The 15,315-nt window shown below is 47.8% G+C and overlaps 1 protein-coding gene across 27 annotated transcripts in view; it reads left to right on the top strand.

The window, feature by feature from the left end:
• OBSCN (obscurin, cytoskeletal calmodulin and titin-interacting RhoGEF) overlaps positions 1 to 15,315 on the top strand; it is a 646,947-nt gene that overhangs the window by 54,135 nt on the left and 577,497 nt on the right. For all 27 annotated transcript variants that reach the window (XM_088467488.1, XM_088467486.1, XM_088467498.1 and 24 more), the window contains exon 3: positions 14,274 to 14,543. In XM_088467488.1, the coding sequence (XP_088323614.1) occupies positions 14,274 to 14,543 (270 nt within the window). The remainder of the gene's footprint in view (positions 1 to 14,273; positions 14,544 to 15,315) is intronic.

The raw sequence follows: 15,315 nt of genomic DNA, 5'->3' as shown, positions 1-15,315 counted from the left end.
GCTCCTCACACTCTGTGCTATAGTCAGTGATGGGTTCCTTACACTCTGTGCTATAGTCAGTACAGGGCTCCTTACACTCTGTGCAATAGTCAGTGATGGGTTCCTTACACTCTGTGCTATAGTCAGTGCAGGGCTCTTTACACTCTGCTATAATCAGTGCAGGGCTCCTCACACTCTGTGCTATAGTCAGTGCAGGGCTCCTTACACTCTGCTATAATCAGTGCAGGGCTCCTTACACTCTGTGCTATAATCAGTGCAGGGCTCCTTACACTCTGTGCTATAGTCAGTGCAGGGCTCCTTACACTCTGTGCTATAATCAGTGCAGGGCTCCTTACACTCTGCTATAATCAGTGCAGGGCTCCTTACACTCTGTGCTATAGTCAGTGCAGGGCTCCTTACACTCTGTGCTATAGTCAGTGCAGGGTTCCTCCTTACACTCTGTGCCATAATCAGTGCAGGGCTCCTCACACTCTGTGCTATAGTCAGTGCAGGGCTCCTTACACTCTGCTATAATCAGTGCAGGGCTCATTACACTCTGTGCTATAATCAGTGCAGGGCTACTTACACTCTGTGCTCTAGTCAGTGCAGGGCTCATTACACTCTGTGCTATAGTCAGTGCAGGGCTCCTTACACTCTGTGCTATAGTCAGTGCAGGGTTCCTTACACTCTGTGCTATAATCAGTGTAGGGCTCCTTACACTCTGTGCTATAATCAGTGCAGGGCTCCTTACACTCTGTGCTATAGTCAGTGCAAGGCTCCTTACACTCTGTGCTATAGTCAGTGCAGGGCTCCTTACACTCTGTGCTATAATCAGTGCAGGGCTCCTTACACTCTGTGCTATAATCAGTGCAGGGCTCCTTACACTCTGTGCTATAGTCAGTGCAGGGCTCTTTACACTGTGTGCTATAATCAGTGCAGGGCTCCTTACACTCTGTGCTATAATCAGTGCAGGGCTCCTTACACTCTGTGCTATAATCAGTGCAGGGCTACTTACACTCTGTGCTATAGTCAGTGCAGGGCTCCTTACACTCTGCTATAATCAGTGCAGGGCTCCTCACACTCTGTGCTATAGTCAGTGCAGGGCTCCTTACACTCTGCTATAATCAGTGCAGGGCTCCTTACACTCTGTGCTATAGTCAGTGCAGGGCTCCTTACACTCTGTGCTATAGTCAGTGCAGGGTTCCTCCTTACACTCTGTGCCATAATCAGTGCAGGGCTCCTCACACTCTGTGCTATAGTCAGTGATGGGTTCCTTACACTCTGTGCTATAGTCAGTACAGGGCTCCTTACACTCTGTGCTATAATCAGTGCAGAGCTCCTTACACTCTGTGCAATAGTCAGTGATGGGTTCCTTACACTCTGTGCTATAGTCAGTGCAGAGCTCCTTACACTCTGTGCTATAGTCAGTACAGGGCTCCTTACACTCTGTGCTATAATCAGTGCAGAGCTCCTTACACTCTGTGCTATAGTCAGTGCAGGGCTCCTTACACTCTGTGCTATAGTCAGTGCAGGGCTCCTTACACTCTGTGCTATAGTCAGTGCAGGGCTCCTTACACTCTCTGCTATAGTCAGTGCAGGGCTCCTTACACTCTGTGCTATAGTCAGTGCAGGGCTCCTTACACTCTGTGCTATAGTCAGTGCAGGGCTCCTTACACTCTGTGCTATAATCAGTGCAGGGCTCCTTACACTCTGTGCTATAATCAGTGCAGGGCTCCTTACACTCTGCTATAATCAGTGCAGGGCTCCTTACACTCTGTGCTATAATCAGTGCAGGGCTCCTTACAGTCTGTGCTATAGTCAGTGCAGGGCTCCTTACACTCTGTGCTATAATCAGTGCAGGGCTCCTTACACTCTGCTATAATCAGTGCAGGGCTCCTTACACTCTGTGCTATAGTCAGTGCAGGGCTCCTTACACTCTGTGCTATAGTCAGTGCAGGGTTCCTCCTTACACTCTGTGCCATAATCAGTGCAGGGCTCCTCACACTCTGTGCTATAGTCAGTGATGGGTTCCTTACACTCTGTGCTATAGTCAGTACAGGGCTCCTTACACTCTGTGCAATAGTCAGTGATGGGTTCCTTACACTCTGTGCTATAGTCAGTGCAGGGCTCTTTACACTCTGCTATAATCAGTGCAGGGCTCCTCACACTCTGTGCTATAGTCAGTGCAGGGCTCCTTACACTCTGCTATAATCAGTGCAGGGCTCCTTACACTCTGTGCTATAATCAGTGCAGGGCTCCTTACACTCTGTGCTATAGTCAGTGCAGGGCTCCTTACACTCTGTGCTATAATCAGTGCAGGGCTCCTTACACTCTGCTATAATCAGTGCAGGGCTCCTTACACTCTGTGCTATAGTCAGTGCAGGGCTCCTTACACTCTGTGCTATAGTCAGTGCAGGGTTCCTCCTTACACTCTGTGCCATAATCAGTGCAGGGCTCCTCACACTCTGTGCTATAGTCAGTGCAGGGTTCCTCCTTACACTCTGTGCCATAATCAGTGCAGGGCTCCTCACACTCTGTGCTATAGTCAGTGATGGGTTCCTTACACTCTGTGCTATAGTCAGTACAGGGCTCCTTACACTCTGTGCAATAGTCAGTGCAGGGTTCCTTACACTCTGCTATAATCAGTGCAGGGCTCGTTACACTCTGTGCTATGGTCAGTGCAGGGTTCCTTACACTCTGTGTTATAATCAGTGCAGGGCTCCTTACACTCTGTGCTATAGTCAGTGCAGGGCTCCTTACACTCTGCTATAATCAGTGCAGGGCTCCTTACACTCTGTGCTATAGTCAGTGCAGGGCTCCTTACACTCTGTGCCATAGTCAGTGCAGGGTTCCTCCTTACACTCTGTGCCATAATCAGTGCAGGGCTCCTCACACTCTGTGCTATAGTCAGTGATGGGTTCCTTACACTCTGTGCTATAGTCAGTACAGGGCTCCTTACACTCTGTGCTATAATCAGTGCAGAGCTCCTTACACTCTGTGCAATAGTCAGTGATGGGTTCCTTACACTCTGTGCTATAGTCAGTGCAGAGCTCCTTACACTCTGTGCTATAGTCAGTAGAGGGCTCGTTACACTCTGTGCTATAATCAGTGCAGAGCTCCTTACACTCTGTGCTATAGTCAGTGCAGGGCTCCTTACACTCTGTGCTATAGTCCGTGCAGGGCTCCTTACACTCTGTGCTATAATCAGTGCAGGGCTCCTTACACTCTGTGCTATAATCAGTGCAGGGCTCCTTACACTCTGTTATAATCAGTGCAGGGCTCCTTACACTCTGTGCTATAATCAGTGCAGGGCTCCTTACACTCTGTGCTATAGTCAGTGCAGGGCTCCTTACACTCTGTGCTATAATCAGTGCAGGGCTCCTTACACTCTGCTATAATCAGTGCAGGGCTCCTTACACTCTGTGCTATAGTCAGTGCAGGGCTCCTTACACTCTGTGCTATAGTCAGTGCAGGGTTCCTCCTTACACTCTGTGCCATAATCAGTGCAGGGCTCCTCACACTCTGTGCTATAGTCAGTGATGGGTTCCTTACACTCTGTGCTATAGTCAGTACAGGGCTCCTTACACTCTGTGCAATAGTCAGTGCAGGGTTCCTTACACTCTGCTATAATCAGTGCAGGGCTCGTTACACTCTGTGCTATGGTCAGTGCAGGGTTCCTTACACTCTGTGTTATAATCAGTGCAGGGCTCCTTACACTCTGTGCTATAGTCAGTGCAGGGCTCCTTACACTCTGCTATAATCAGTGCAGGGCTCCTTACACTCTGTGCTATAGTCAGTGCAGGGCTCCTTACACTCTGTGCCATAGTCAGTGCAGGGTTCCTCCTTACACTCTGTGCCATAATCAGTGCAGGGCTCCTCACACTCTGTGCTATAGTCAGTGATGGGTTCCTTACACTCTGTGCTATAGTCAGTACAGGGCTCCTTACACTCTGTGCTATAATCAGTGCAGAGCTCCTTACACTCTGTGCAATAGTCAGTGATGGGTTCCTTACACTCTGTGCTATAGTCAGTGCAGAGCTCCTTACACTCTGTGCTATAGTCAGTAGAGGGCTCCTTACACTCTGTGCTATAATCAGTGCAGAGCTCCTTACACTCTGTGCTATAGTCAGTGCAGGGCTCCTTACACTCTGTGCTATAGTCAGTGCAGGGCTCCTTACACTCTGTGCTATAATCAGTGCAGGGCTCCTTACACTCTGTGCTATAATCAGTGCAGGGCTCCTTATACTCTGCTATAATCAGTGCAGGGCTCCTTACACTCTGTGCTATAATCAGTGCAGGGCTCCTTACACTCTGTGCTATAGTCAGTGCAGGGCTCCTTACACTCTGTGCTATAATCAGTGCAGGGCTCCTTACACTCTGCTATAATCAGTGCAGGGCTCCTTACACTCTGTGCTATAGTCAGTGCAGGGCTCCTTACACTCTGTGCTATAGTCAGTGCAGGGTTCCTCCTTACACTCTGTGCCATAATCAGTGCAGAGCTCCTTACACTCTGTGCAATAGTCAGTGATGGGTTCCTTACACTCTGTGCTATAGTCAGTGCAGAGCTCCTTACACTCTGTGCTATAGTCAGTACAGGGCTCCTTACACTCTGTGCTATAGTCAGTGATGGGTTCCTTACACTCTGTGCTATAATCAGTGCAGGGTTCCTTACACTCTGTGCTATAGTCAGTGCAGGGCTACTTACACTCTGTGCTATAGTCAGTGCAGAGCTCCTTACACTCTGTGCTATAGTCAGTGATGGGTTCCTTACACTCTGTGCTATAGTCAGTGCAGGGTTCCTTACACTCTGTGCTATAATTAGTGCAGGGCTCCTTACACTCTGTGCTATAATCAGTGCTGGGTTCCTTACACTCTGTGCTATAATCAGTGTTGGGTTCCTTACACTCTGTGCTATAATCAGTGTAGGGCTCCTTACACTCTGTGCTATAATCAGTGCAGGGCTCCTTACACTCTGTGCTATAATCAGTGCAGGGCTCCTTACACTCTGCTATAATCAGTGCAGGGCTCCTTACACTCTGTGCTAAAATCAGTGCAGGGCTCCTTACACTCTGTGCTATAATCAGTGCAGGGCTCCTTACACTCTGTGCTATAATCAGTGCAGGGCTCCTTACACTCTGTGCTATAATCAGTGCTGGGTTCCTTACACTCTGTGCTATAGTCAGTGCAGGGCTCCTTACACTCTGTGCTATGGTCAGTGCAGGGTTCCTTACACTCTGTGCTATAATCAGTGCAGGGCTCCTTACACTCTGTGCTATAATCAGTGCAGGGCTCCTTACACTCTGCTATAATCAGTGCAAGGCTCGTTACACTCTGTGCTATGGTCAGTGCTGGGTTCCTTACACTCTGTGCTATAGTCAGTGCAGGGTTCCTTACACTCTGTGCTCTAATTAGTGCCGGGCTCCTTACACTCTGTGCTATAGTCAGTGCAGGGCTCCTTACACTCTGTGCTCTAATCAGTGCAGGGCTCCTTACACTCTGCTATAATCAGTGCAGGGCTCGTTACACTCTGTGCTATGGTCAGTGCAGGGTTCCTTACACTCTGTGTTATAATCAGTGCAGGGCTCCTTACACTCTGTGCTATAGTCAGTGCAGGGCTCCTTACACTCTGTGCTATAGTCAGTGCAGGGTTCCTTACACTCTGTGCTATAGTCAGTGCAGGGCTTCTTACACTCTGTGCTATAGTCAGTGCAGGGCTTCTTACACTCTGTGCTATAGTCAGTGCAGAGCTCCTTACACTCTGTGCTATAGTCAGTGATGGGTTCCTTACACTCTGTGCTATAGTCAGTGCAGAGCTCCTTACACTCTGTGCTATAGTCAGTGCAGGGCTCATTACACTCTGTGCTATAGTCAGTGCAGGGCTCCTTACACTCTGTGCTATAGTCAGTGCAGGGCTCCTTACACTCTGTGCTATAGTCAGTGCAGGCTCCTTACACTCTGTGCTATAGTCAGTGCAGGGTTCCTTACACTCTGTGCTCTAATTAGTGCAGGGCTCCTTACACTCTGTGCTATAATCAGTGCAGGGCTCCTTACACTCTGTGCTATAATCAGTGCAGGGCTCCTTACACTCTGTGCTATAGTCAGTGCAGGGCTCCTTACACTCTGTGCTATAGTCAGTGCAGGGCTACTTACACTCTGTGCTATAGTCAGTGAAGAGCTCCTTACACTCTGTGCTATAGTCATTGAAGTCTCCTTACACTCTGTGCTATAATAAGTGCAGAGCTCCTTACACTCTGTGCTATAATCAGTGCAGGGCTCCTTACACTCTGTGCTATAGTCAGTGCAGGGTTCCTTACACTCTGTGCTATAGTCAATGCAGGGTTCCTTACACTCTGTGCTATAGTCAGTGCAGGGCTCCTCACACTCTGTGCTATAGTCAGTGCAGGGTTCCTTACACTCTGTGCTATAGTCAGTGCAGGGCTCCTTACACTCTATGCTATAGTCAGTGGAGGGCTCCTTACACTCTGTGCTATAGTCAGTGCAGGGCTCCTTATACTCTGTGCTATAGTCAGTGCAGGGCTCCTTACACTCTGTGCTATAATCAGTACTGGGCTCCTTACACTCTGTGCTATAATCAGTGCTCCTTACACTCTGTGCTATAATCAGTGCAGGGCTCCTTACAGGGCTCCTTACACTCTGTGCTATAATCAGTGCAGGGCTCCTTACACTCTGCTATAATCAGTGCAGGGCTCCTTACACTCTGTGCTATAGTCAGTGCAGGGTTCCTTACACTCTGTGCTATAGTCAGTGCAGGGCTACTTACACTCTGTGCTATAGTCAGTGCAGAGCTCCTTACACTCTGTGCTATAATCAGTGATGGGTTACTTACACTCTGTGCTATAGTCAGTGCAGAGCTCCTTACACTCTGTGCTATAATCAGTGTTGGGTTCCTTACACTCTGTGCTATAGTCAGTGCAGGCTCCTTACAGTCTGTGCTCTAATTAGTGCAGGGCTCCTTACACTATGTGATATAATCGGTATAGGGTGCCTTGTACTCTGTGCTATCAATTGGTGCATGGGTTCCCTAAAGTATATTTTTTTTGTATGTAGCCCACAGATGCTGGACATCTTTATCATTACACTGCAATTTAGATCTGAGCTAGAACACTCCCAAGTATAACTCTCTGTGGATCTTACATCTGCCTGTCACAAACAGTGCAGCATAATTTTACCAAGGGGCAAAGTTACTTGCTTTTTAATTCTTTGCTACCAATATTCCTATTTACTATATAATGGGTTTAGAGACATGTGGGTCCCTAGTATTTATTTGAATGTCAGCATAATAAATATTGTACACACATAATTTACCAAAACTGTGCTTCTCAAAATCTGTATTCAAGACACACCTATACCCCTCTTACACGACACTTAGGTTATTGCTGGAGTAACCCAGGTTGCTGCTCAGTGTAAAAAGCTTAACCCGGGTCCAGGGACCCTGGATTCCAATTCTGGTGCTGAGACGGGTTGGATCCGGGTTGCAGGACAGTATACTGTAAACAGACATCCACCCCAGGTCATCTGAACCGGGTCCCGTTCGCTGCATACAGAGTGCCTCATTCTGGACCTCCAAGCGCTGGCTGAGGAAAGCCCTGGCAATATCCCTGGTCCAGCCTGCGGTGTGAATAAGTTTCAACCGCATTTATACGACTTGAAACCAGGGACATGCAGTCAGGGGAGGCTCCCCTGTCATGCTCCTGAGATTTGGTATAAAAATTATTTAGAATAATACAAAGAAGATATTTATAAATTATAAACATGTTTATTGTAATCATTTTTATAGTTAACACTCACCAGCTTTGTGAAGCTACCTGGGACTGCAGAGAGATGAGGCAGCAACAGCTCAGCCTCGCTTCTGTGTAGTCAGACACTGCTTGCCTAGCTGGGGGTGTGGCCATACCACGGGCAGTAATCTGCACAGAAAGAGAGCTAATAGAAGCATGTCTCTGAGTATAGGGGGTGTGCGTTGAACACTGATGGACACCTTGGATGTGTCATGTGACCAGGAAGTGCACTGCAGTGTTTAGAGATCAGAACTCAGTCAGCAGCAGCAAGAGAAGACACAGTGATGCAGGTAGGAGAATCAATGGACACTAATGGTAAATTTACCAAGATGGGAGTTCTATTTAAGAAGTGATGTTGCCCATAGCAACTAATCAGATTCTACTTATAGTTTGTCTACACCTTCCAGAAGATAATACCTGGAATCTGATTGGTTGCTATGGGCAACATCACTTCTTAAATAGAACTCCCATTTTAGTAAATTTACCCCTTAAGGTGTAGTGAGGAGAGAGTCACAGTGAGTAGGGGATGAGACAGGTTCTCAGCACTCAGACCCATCTCCATGTGTGTCTCCCGAGCTATTCACCTCACCTCACGTCACTGCTTGAAACCCCTGTTCAGTGACCTGGGGTTTTAGTGAAAAGGGGGTGTAAAGCTGGGCAGGGCCGGATTAAGGTCTGTGGGGGCCCCTATTAAATGTGACAAACTGGGCATATGCACAATGGGGACCTTATGCAGAGCCCCCAGTAGTGTCAGTGCCCACAGTGGTAGTGCCCCGTATGCAGTGCACCCAGTAGTAGTGCCCCCTATGCAATACTCCCATTAGTAGTACCCACTGTAGTAATGCCCTCTGTATAAATGCTCCCAGTAGTAATACTCCTGAAGTTGTGCCCCAAATAGTAATGCCCCCCAGTAGTAATTGGGCATGTGCCCAATAGTAATGCCCTAGTAGTAATGCCCCCTGTATAAATCCCCCAGTAGTAATACCCATGTAGTTGTGCCCCCAATAGTAATTCCCCCAGTAATCATTCCCCCTTTAGTAGAGCCCTCTGTAGAAATGCCCCCAGTAGTAATGCCCCTCTATTAGTGCCCCCAATACTAATGGTCCCTCTCTAGTAGAGCCCCCAATAGTAATGCCCCCTGATTAATGCCTCCCCCTCCGAGTAATGCCTCCCCCCGAGTAATGCCCCCAGTAGTAATTCCCCCCCAGTAATGACCCCAGTAGTAATGCTCCCCCCAGTAATGCCCCCAGTAGTAATGCCTTCCCCCTTCCCGAGTAATGCCCCAGTAGTAATGCTCTTCCCTGAGTAATGCCCCCAGTAGTAATGCCCCCCGCCAGTAATGCCCCCAGTAGTACTCCCTCCCCCCGCCCTGAGTAATGCCCCAGTAGTAATGCCCCCCCCGAGTAATGTCCCCTGTAGTAATGCCCCCCTCCAGTGATGCCCCCAGTAGGCCGCTTGCACTAAAAAAAAAAGCTCATACTTACCTTAAGCTAAGCCCCGCGTCTGCTGCAGTCCGCTCGGCTGCTCTTCTGCACTATGGCAGAGATGTCATGACGTCTCTGCCATTGTGCACTGTGTGAGCCGGAAGCTAGAGCTCACGTGAGCTCAAGCCTCCGACTCCGGCTGCCACTGCGGGGAGGGAGCCGGGTGCCCGCTGGTTACAGTGGTCACCTGGTAAATGGAGCCTCCCTGCGGCGCCAGGGTTAGGTTGGCCGGAGGAGGCGGAACTGGTTCCGTCTCCTCCGGTCCTCTTTAACCCCGATGGGTGTGGGGCCCTTAACTTCTGGGGGCCCAGGGATGATCGCCCCTGTCACCTCCCCGTTAATCCGGCCCTGAAGCTGGGTATGCACTATACAATTTTCTGTCAGATTTCTCTCTCCAATCTGGCTGGTTGGAATGAAACCCTGGTAATGTATGGGAGCAAATGACAGTCAATCATATGGTTTTAAACACTGAAAAAAGGACAAAAAAAAATTGTTCAAATTGGTTAAATTTCTGTTTTAACCAATTTGTCTGAATAACCATTTTTGGCTATTTTTTTCCAGTGTTCATGAGCAAATGGACGATTGTAATTTGCTCCCATATATTACAAGGTTGTCATTCCAACCAGCCAGATTGGACAGATATCTGACAGAAAATTGTATAGTGGATGGATGCCCAGCTTAACAGTCCAGGTTCTACAGATATCCATGTTTGAGCTCAGATGACTTAATAAGTATCTCAGTCAGTTTGGTTTAACTATCTGTGCTCAGACATGGATATCCTAAAAACCTGGACTGTTAGGGCAAAATTTACTAAGCGGCTGTTTGATGGCGGGTTCTATTCTCTTCTAAACCCCGGCGGTTTGGTGGCTGTTTTGCAGCGGTTTCTAAATGACAGCCCTGTTCTATTCTATTCTAAAATGTGTTTTGATGGCAGTTTTGCAGCGGTTTTGGCTTTAGTAAATCTGCAGATAGCAAAACCGTCGTCAAACCACATTTTAGAATAGAATAGAACAGGGCTGTCATTTAGAAACCGCTGCAAAACAGCCGCCAAACCCCTGGGGTTTAGAACAGAATAGAACCCGCCATCAAACTTCCAGGGTTTAGGATAGAATAGAACCCGCCACCAAACCGCCGCTTAGTAAATGTTGCCCTTAGTGTGTTTTGAGGACCGTGTTTGAGAAGCACTGTATAAACATAAGTAGGAATGTATTGAAGACTGTCTGCATTTGATAAAACATACGAAATGTAGCTCTTTGTATCACATTACAATTATTGTACAGTGCCTTGGATATCATCAGTCACCTTTGGAAAATGGATTTCATTACAGATAATGGATAATTCCAGCATTATTTCCCAAGGTCCACCATTAGGGCAAACATAAAACATATACATCTGTAATTGTGACTTCTTCCACCTTCAATCTTATAAAATGACTTTCCGTCACTCGTAAATTATTGGCTTTTACATTCCCTGCAGCAACCTTTAGCTTCCTTCTGGTATTTTTAGCCAGGCATTTATATCATTAGGAAGCCTTGTTGTATTTGGTCTCCTGGGATGAGACACAGCCCCCTCCCCCCTCCCTGTGTTCTCTGTATTATATATTCTGCAGTGATCAGCTCTGTGTGATATCAAAGACACAGGATGATGGTTTGCGTACAAGTCCCATGATGGGTGGTCTGCGCAAAAGTAGAAGGGTCCTCCGTCATCACAAGCGGCTGCTGCGTGCATAGCATACACCTCTGCCCTATGAGCCCTCATTGTATAAATTAGCTTTGATGACACATAGGGAATGAGAACTCCGATACATATTACCTTATATATTGCGCCTATACCCGCCTGTGCAATCTGCAATATATACACACCGATGCCACTTATTCCCCAAATACCACTGATCACACATTGTCCCCCATCTGTGCAGTCTGCTATATATACACACCGCTGCCACTTATTCCCCAAATACCATGGATCACACATTGTCCCCCGTCTGTGCAATCAGCTATATATACACACCGATGCCACTTATTCCCCAAATACCACTGATCACACATTGTCCCCCATCTGTGCAGTCTGCTATATATACACACCGCTGCCACTTATTCCCCAAATACCACTGATCACACATTGTCCCCCGTCTGTGCAATCAGCTATATATACACACCGATGCCACTTATTCCCCAAATATCACTGATCACACATTGTCCCCCATCTGTGCAATCTGCTATATATACACACCGATACCACTTATTCCCCAAATACCACTGATCACACATTGTCCCCCGTCTGTGCAATCTGCTATATATACACACCAATGCCACTTATTCCCCAAATACCACTGATCACACATTGTCCCCCGTCTGTGCAATCTGCTATATATACACACCGATGCCACTTATTCCCCAAATACCACTGATCACACATTGTCCCCCGTCTGTGCAATCTGCTATATATACACACCGATGCCACTTATTCCCCAAATATCACTGATCACACATTGTCCCCCGTCTGTGCAATCTGCTATATATACACACCGATGCCACTTATTCCCCAAATACCACTGATCACACATTGTCCCCCGTCTGTGCAATCTGCTATATATACACACCGATGCCACTTATTCCCCAAATACCACTGATCACACATTGTCCCCCGTCTGTGCAATCTGCTATATATACACACCGATGCCACTTATTCCCCAATTACCAATGATCACACATTGTCCCCCGTCTGTGCAATCTGCTATATATACACACCGATGCCACTTATTCCTCAAATACCTCTGGTCACACATTGTCCCCCATCTGTGCAATCTGCTATATATATACACACCGATGCCACTTATTCCCCAAATACCACTGATCACACATTGTCCCCGTCTGTGCAATCTGCTATATATACACACCGATGCCACTTATTCCCCAAATACCTCTGGTCACACATTGTCCCCCGTCTGTGCAATCTGCTATATATACACACCGATGCCACTTATTCCCCAAATACCACTGATCACACATTGTCCGCCTCTGTGCAATCTGCTATATATACACACCGATGCCACTTATTCCCCAAATACCTCTGGTCACACATTGTCCCCCGTCTGTGCAATCTGCTATATATACACACCGATGCCACTTATTCCCCAAATACCACTGATCACACATTGTCCCCGTCTGTGCAATCTGCTATATATACACACCGATGCCACTTATTCCCCAATTACCACTGATCACACATTGGCCCTCATTCAGAGCCGCTCGTTAGCGGCAGTACGCTCGTTCCGAGCGATGTTTGCACATCTGCGCATGCGTACGCTTTTTAGTACGCATGCGCGAACCAGTCAGTGCGGCCGAAAATCCTTTGTACGCTATATAGCGAGTGCCTGCTATTTTGAGTGACAGAATGAGGCGTATGTGGGTGGTAACAGGGGAAGGTGCTTGAAAATGGGGAGTGGAGATCCGAACGCAGGCGTGCTTAAAGGTCAAAACGGGCGTTTTATGGGTGTGTATATTTAAAACAGCAGCGTCATTGACCACGTCACTGGGTTATTTTATAGCCAGAACTGCTCGCAAATTTGTGGTAGCAAACACCAACCACAAGAATAGCGAGCAGTTCATACGCTGGTCGATGTACTCGATTAATCTAATAAATAGCGGACATGACGTAGGATGCGAGCGGCCAGGGGGCGTTTTTAACAATTAAACGAGCGTATGTTTTGCTCGTTCGTTCAGACTTAGAGGTGTGAACAGACTGCAATGTGCGTACGGATCATTTGAATAGCCACCCCTTGTTTTTAAACGAACGACCGCAAATAGCGAACGGCTCTGAATGAGGGCCATTGTCCCCCGTCTGTGCAATCTGCTATATATACACACCGATGCCACTTATTCCCCAAATACCTCTGGTCACACATTGTCCCCCATCTGTGCAATCTGCTATATATACACACCGATGCCACTTATTCCCCAAATACCACTGATCACACATTGTCCCCCATCTGTGCAATCTGCTATATATATACACCGATGTCACTTATTCCCCAATTACCACTGATCACACATTGTCCCCCGTCTGTGCAATCTGCTATATATACACACCGATGCCACTTATTCCCCAAATACCTCTGGTCACACATTGTCCCCCATCTGTGCAATCTGCTATATATACACACCGATGCCACTTATTCCCCAAATATCACTGATCACACATTGTCCCCCGTCTGTGCAATCTGCTATATATACACACCGATGTCACTTATTCCCCAATTACCACTGATCACACATTGTCCCCCGTCTGTGCAATCTGCTATATATACACACCGATGCCACTTATCCCCAAATACCTCTGGTCACACATTGTCCCACTGCTTAAGAATAGAATGGAAGTATTAAGCCTGGTGGTTATTATTAGACTGTATAATATTTCTCACCCACACCCAGTTATACAGGGATTCCAAATAAATCTCACTACATGCAAAGATTCCTGATATTCATGGTTTCAGTAACACTAGTCCAGGACTCTAGTTGCGGCATCGGTCATACAGGCGGTTTTAGCCCTGTCCAAGATGTCGTCTGCTTGTCGTCGCATTAAGAACCCAAATTCAGATAGGGTCAACTGAACCCTATACTGAAGCTGACTCTTTTCCTCTTTGAGGGCCGCACCTTAGAGTCCACTTCTTATGGGCCACACTTAAGAGGCTACTCCTTAGTGGCCACACCTTAGAGGTTGCTCTTTGAGGGCTGCACCTCAGAGGCAGCTTCTTAGGGGCCACACCTTAGAGGCTGCTCAGCAGTGGCTAAACCTTAGAGGCCGCTCCTTAAGGGCTGCACCTTTGAGGCCCCTCCTTAAGTGCTGCACCTTCGATGCTGCGCCTTAGGGACTGCACCTTAGAAGTCTTTCCATGAATCCAGGCCAGTTTATGATGAACATCTTTCTCCCATTCCATTCCAGTTTTCCTATAATATTGCAATCATTTTGCTTTTGTGGATAAATAATTGTTTTATCTGATGTCTTATAGAACCTAGAATCCCCTTCCGTTCCAAGCTGAGAGACCTGGAGGTGCGCGAGAAGGAGACGGCCACTTTCCAGTGTGAGGTCCCGTACTCTCTGACCGAATCGGCCTGGTACAAAGAGGAGACGAAGATCCAGCAGAGCACCAAGTATAACATCGAGGAGCAGGGAACCGTCCGCAGGCTCACCGTGCAGAACGTCACCGCGGATGACGACGCCGTCTACATTTGCGAGATGAAAGAGGGCAGCCGCACGATCGCAGAGTTGTCCGTTCAAGGTAACGTTAAAGCATAGGACCTGATTCAGAGCCGGACGCTATTTGCGCTCGCCCGTTCAGAAAAAGGGGCCGGCTATTTAAATTGAGCGCTCGCTCTTTGCGGTCTGTTGACGCCGCTATGTCTGAGCGAGCGAACGAAACATGCGCTCGCTATTTTGTAAAGACGCCCCCTGGCCGCTCGCATCATACGTCATCTCCGCTATTTATTAGATTAATCGAGTACATCGAAAGGCGTCTGAACTGCTCGCAGTGCTTGTGGTTGGATTTTCCTACCGCAATCATGCGAACAGTTCAGGCTAAGAAACAACCAAGTGACGTGGTCGATGACGCTGCTTTGTTAAATATGCACACCCTTAAAACGCCCGTTTTGACCATTTGGCACTCCTGCGTTCGGATCTCCACTCCCCGTTTTCAAGCACCTTCCCCTGTTACCACCCACAAACGCCTCATCCTGTCACTCAAATTAGCAGGCACTCGCAATTTTGCAAACACGCGTTTTCCAACCGCACTGACTGGTTGGCGCATGCGAATTACGACCAATACGCATGCGTAGATGTGCGAACATCGCTCGGAGCGAACGAGCGGCCACTTACGAGCGGCTCTGAATCAGGCCCATAGTACGCAGCCAAACACGGGGAACCTCCAACTGATCACAACTTCCTTATGACCCACAAAAGATGCCCAGGGCCAGCTTCACAATGGGGTGGTTGGGACCATAGCTCCAGGCCTCCACTTATAAATAGGCCCATAACCATGACAGCATGGAGACGAC

Source organism: Taudactylus pleione, unplaced genomic scaffold (assembly GCF_031769625.1).
Source record: "Taudactylus pleione unplaced genomic scaffold, aTauple2 ptg000071l, whole genome shotgun sequence".
NCBI lineage: Eukaryota > Metazoa > Chordata > Amphibia > Anura > Myobatrachidae > Taudactylus > Taudactylus pleione.
Note: the sequence above shows the minus strand (reverse complement) of the source record. Positions and strands in the feature narration are given on the sequence as shown.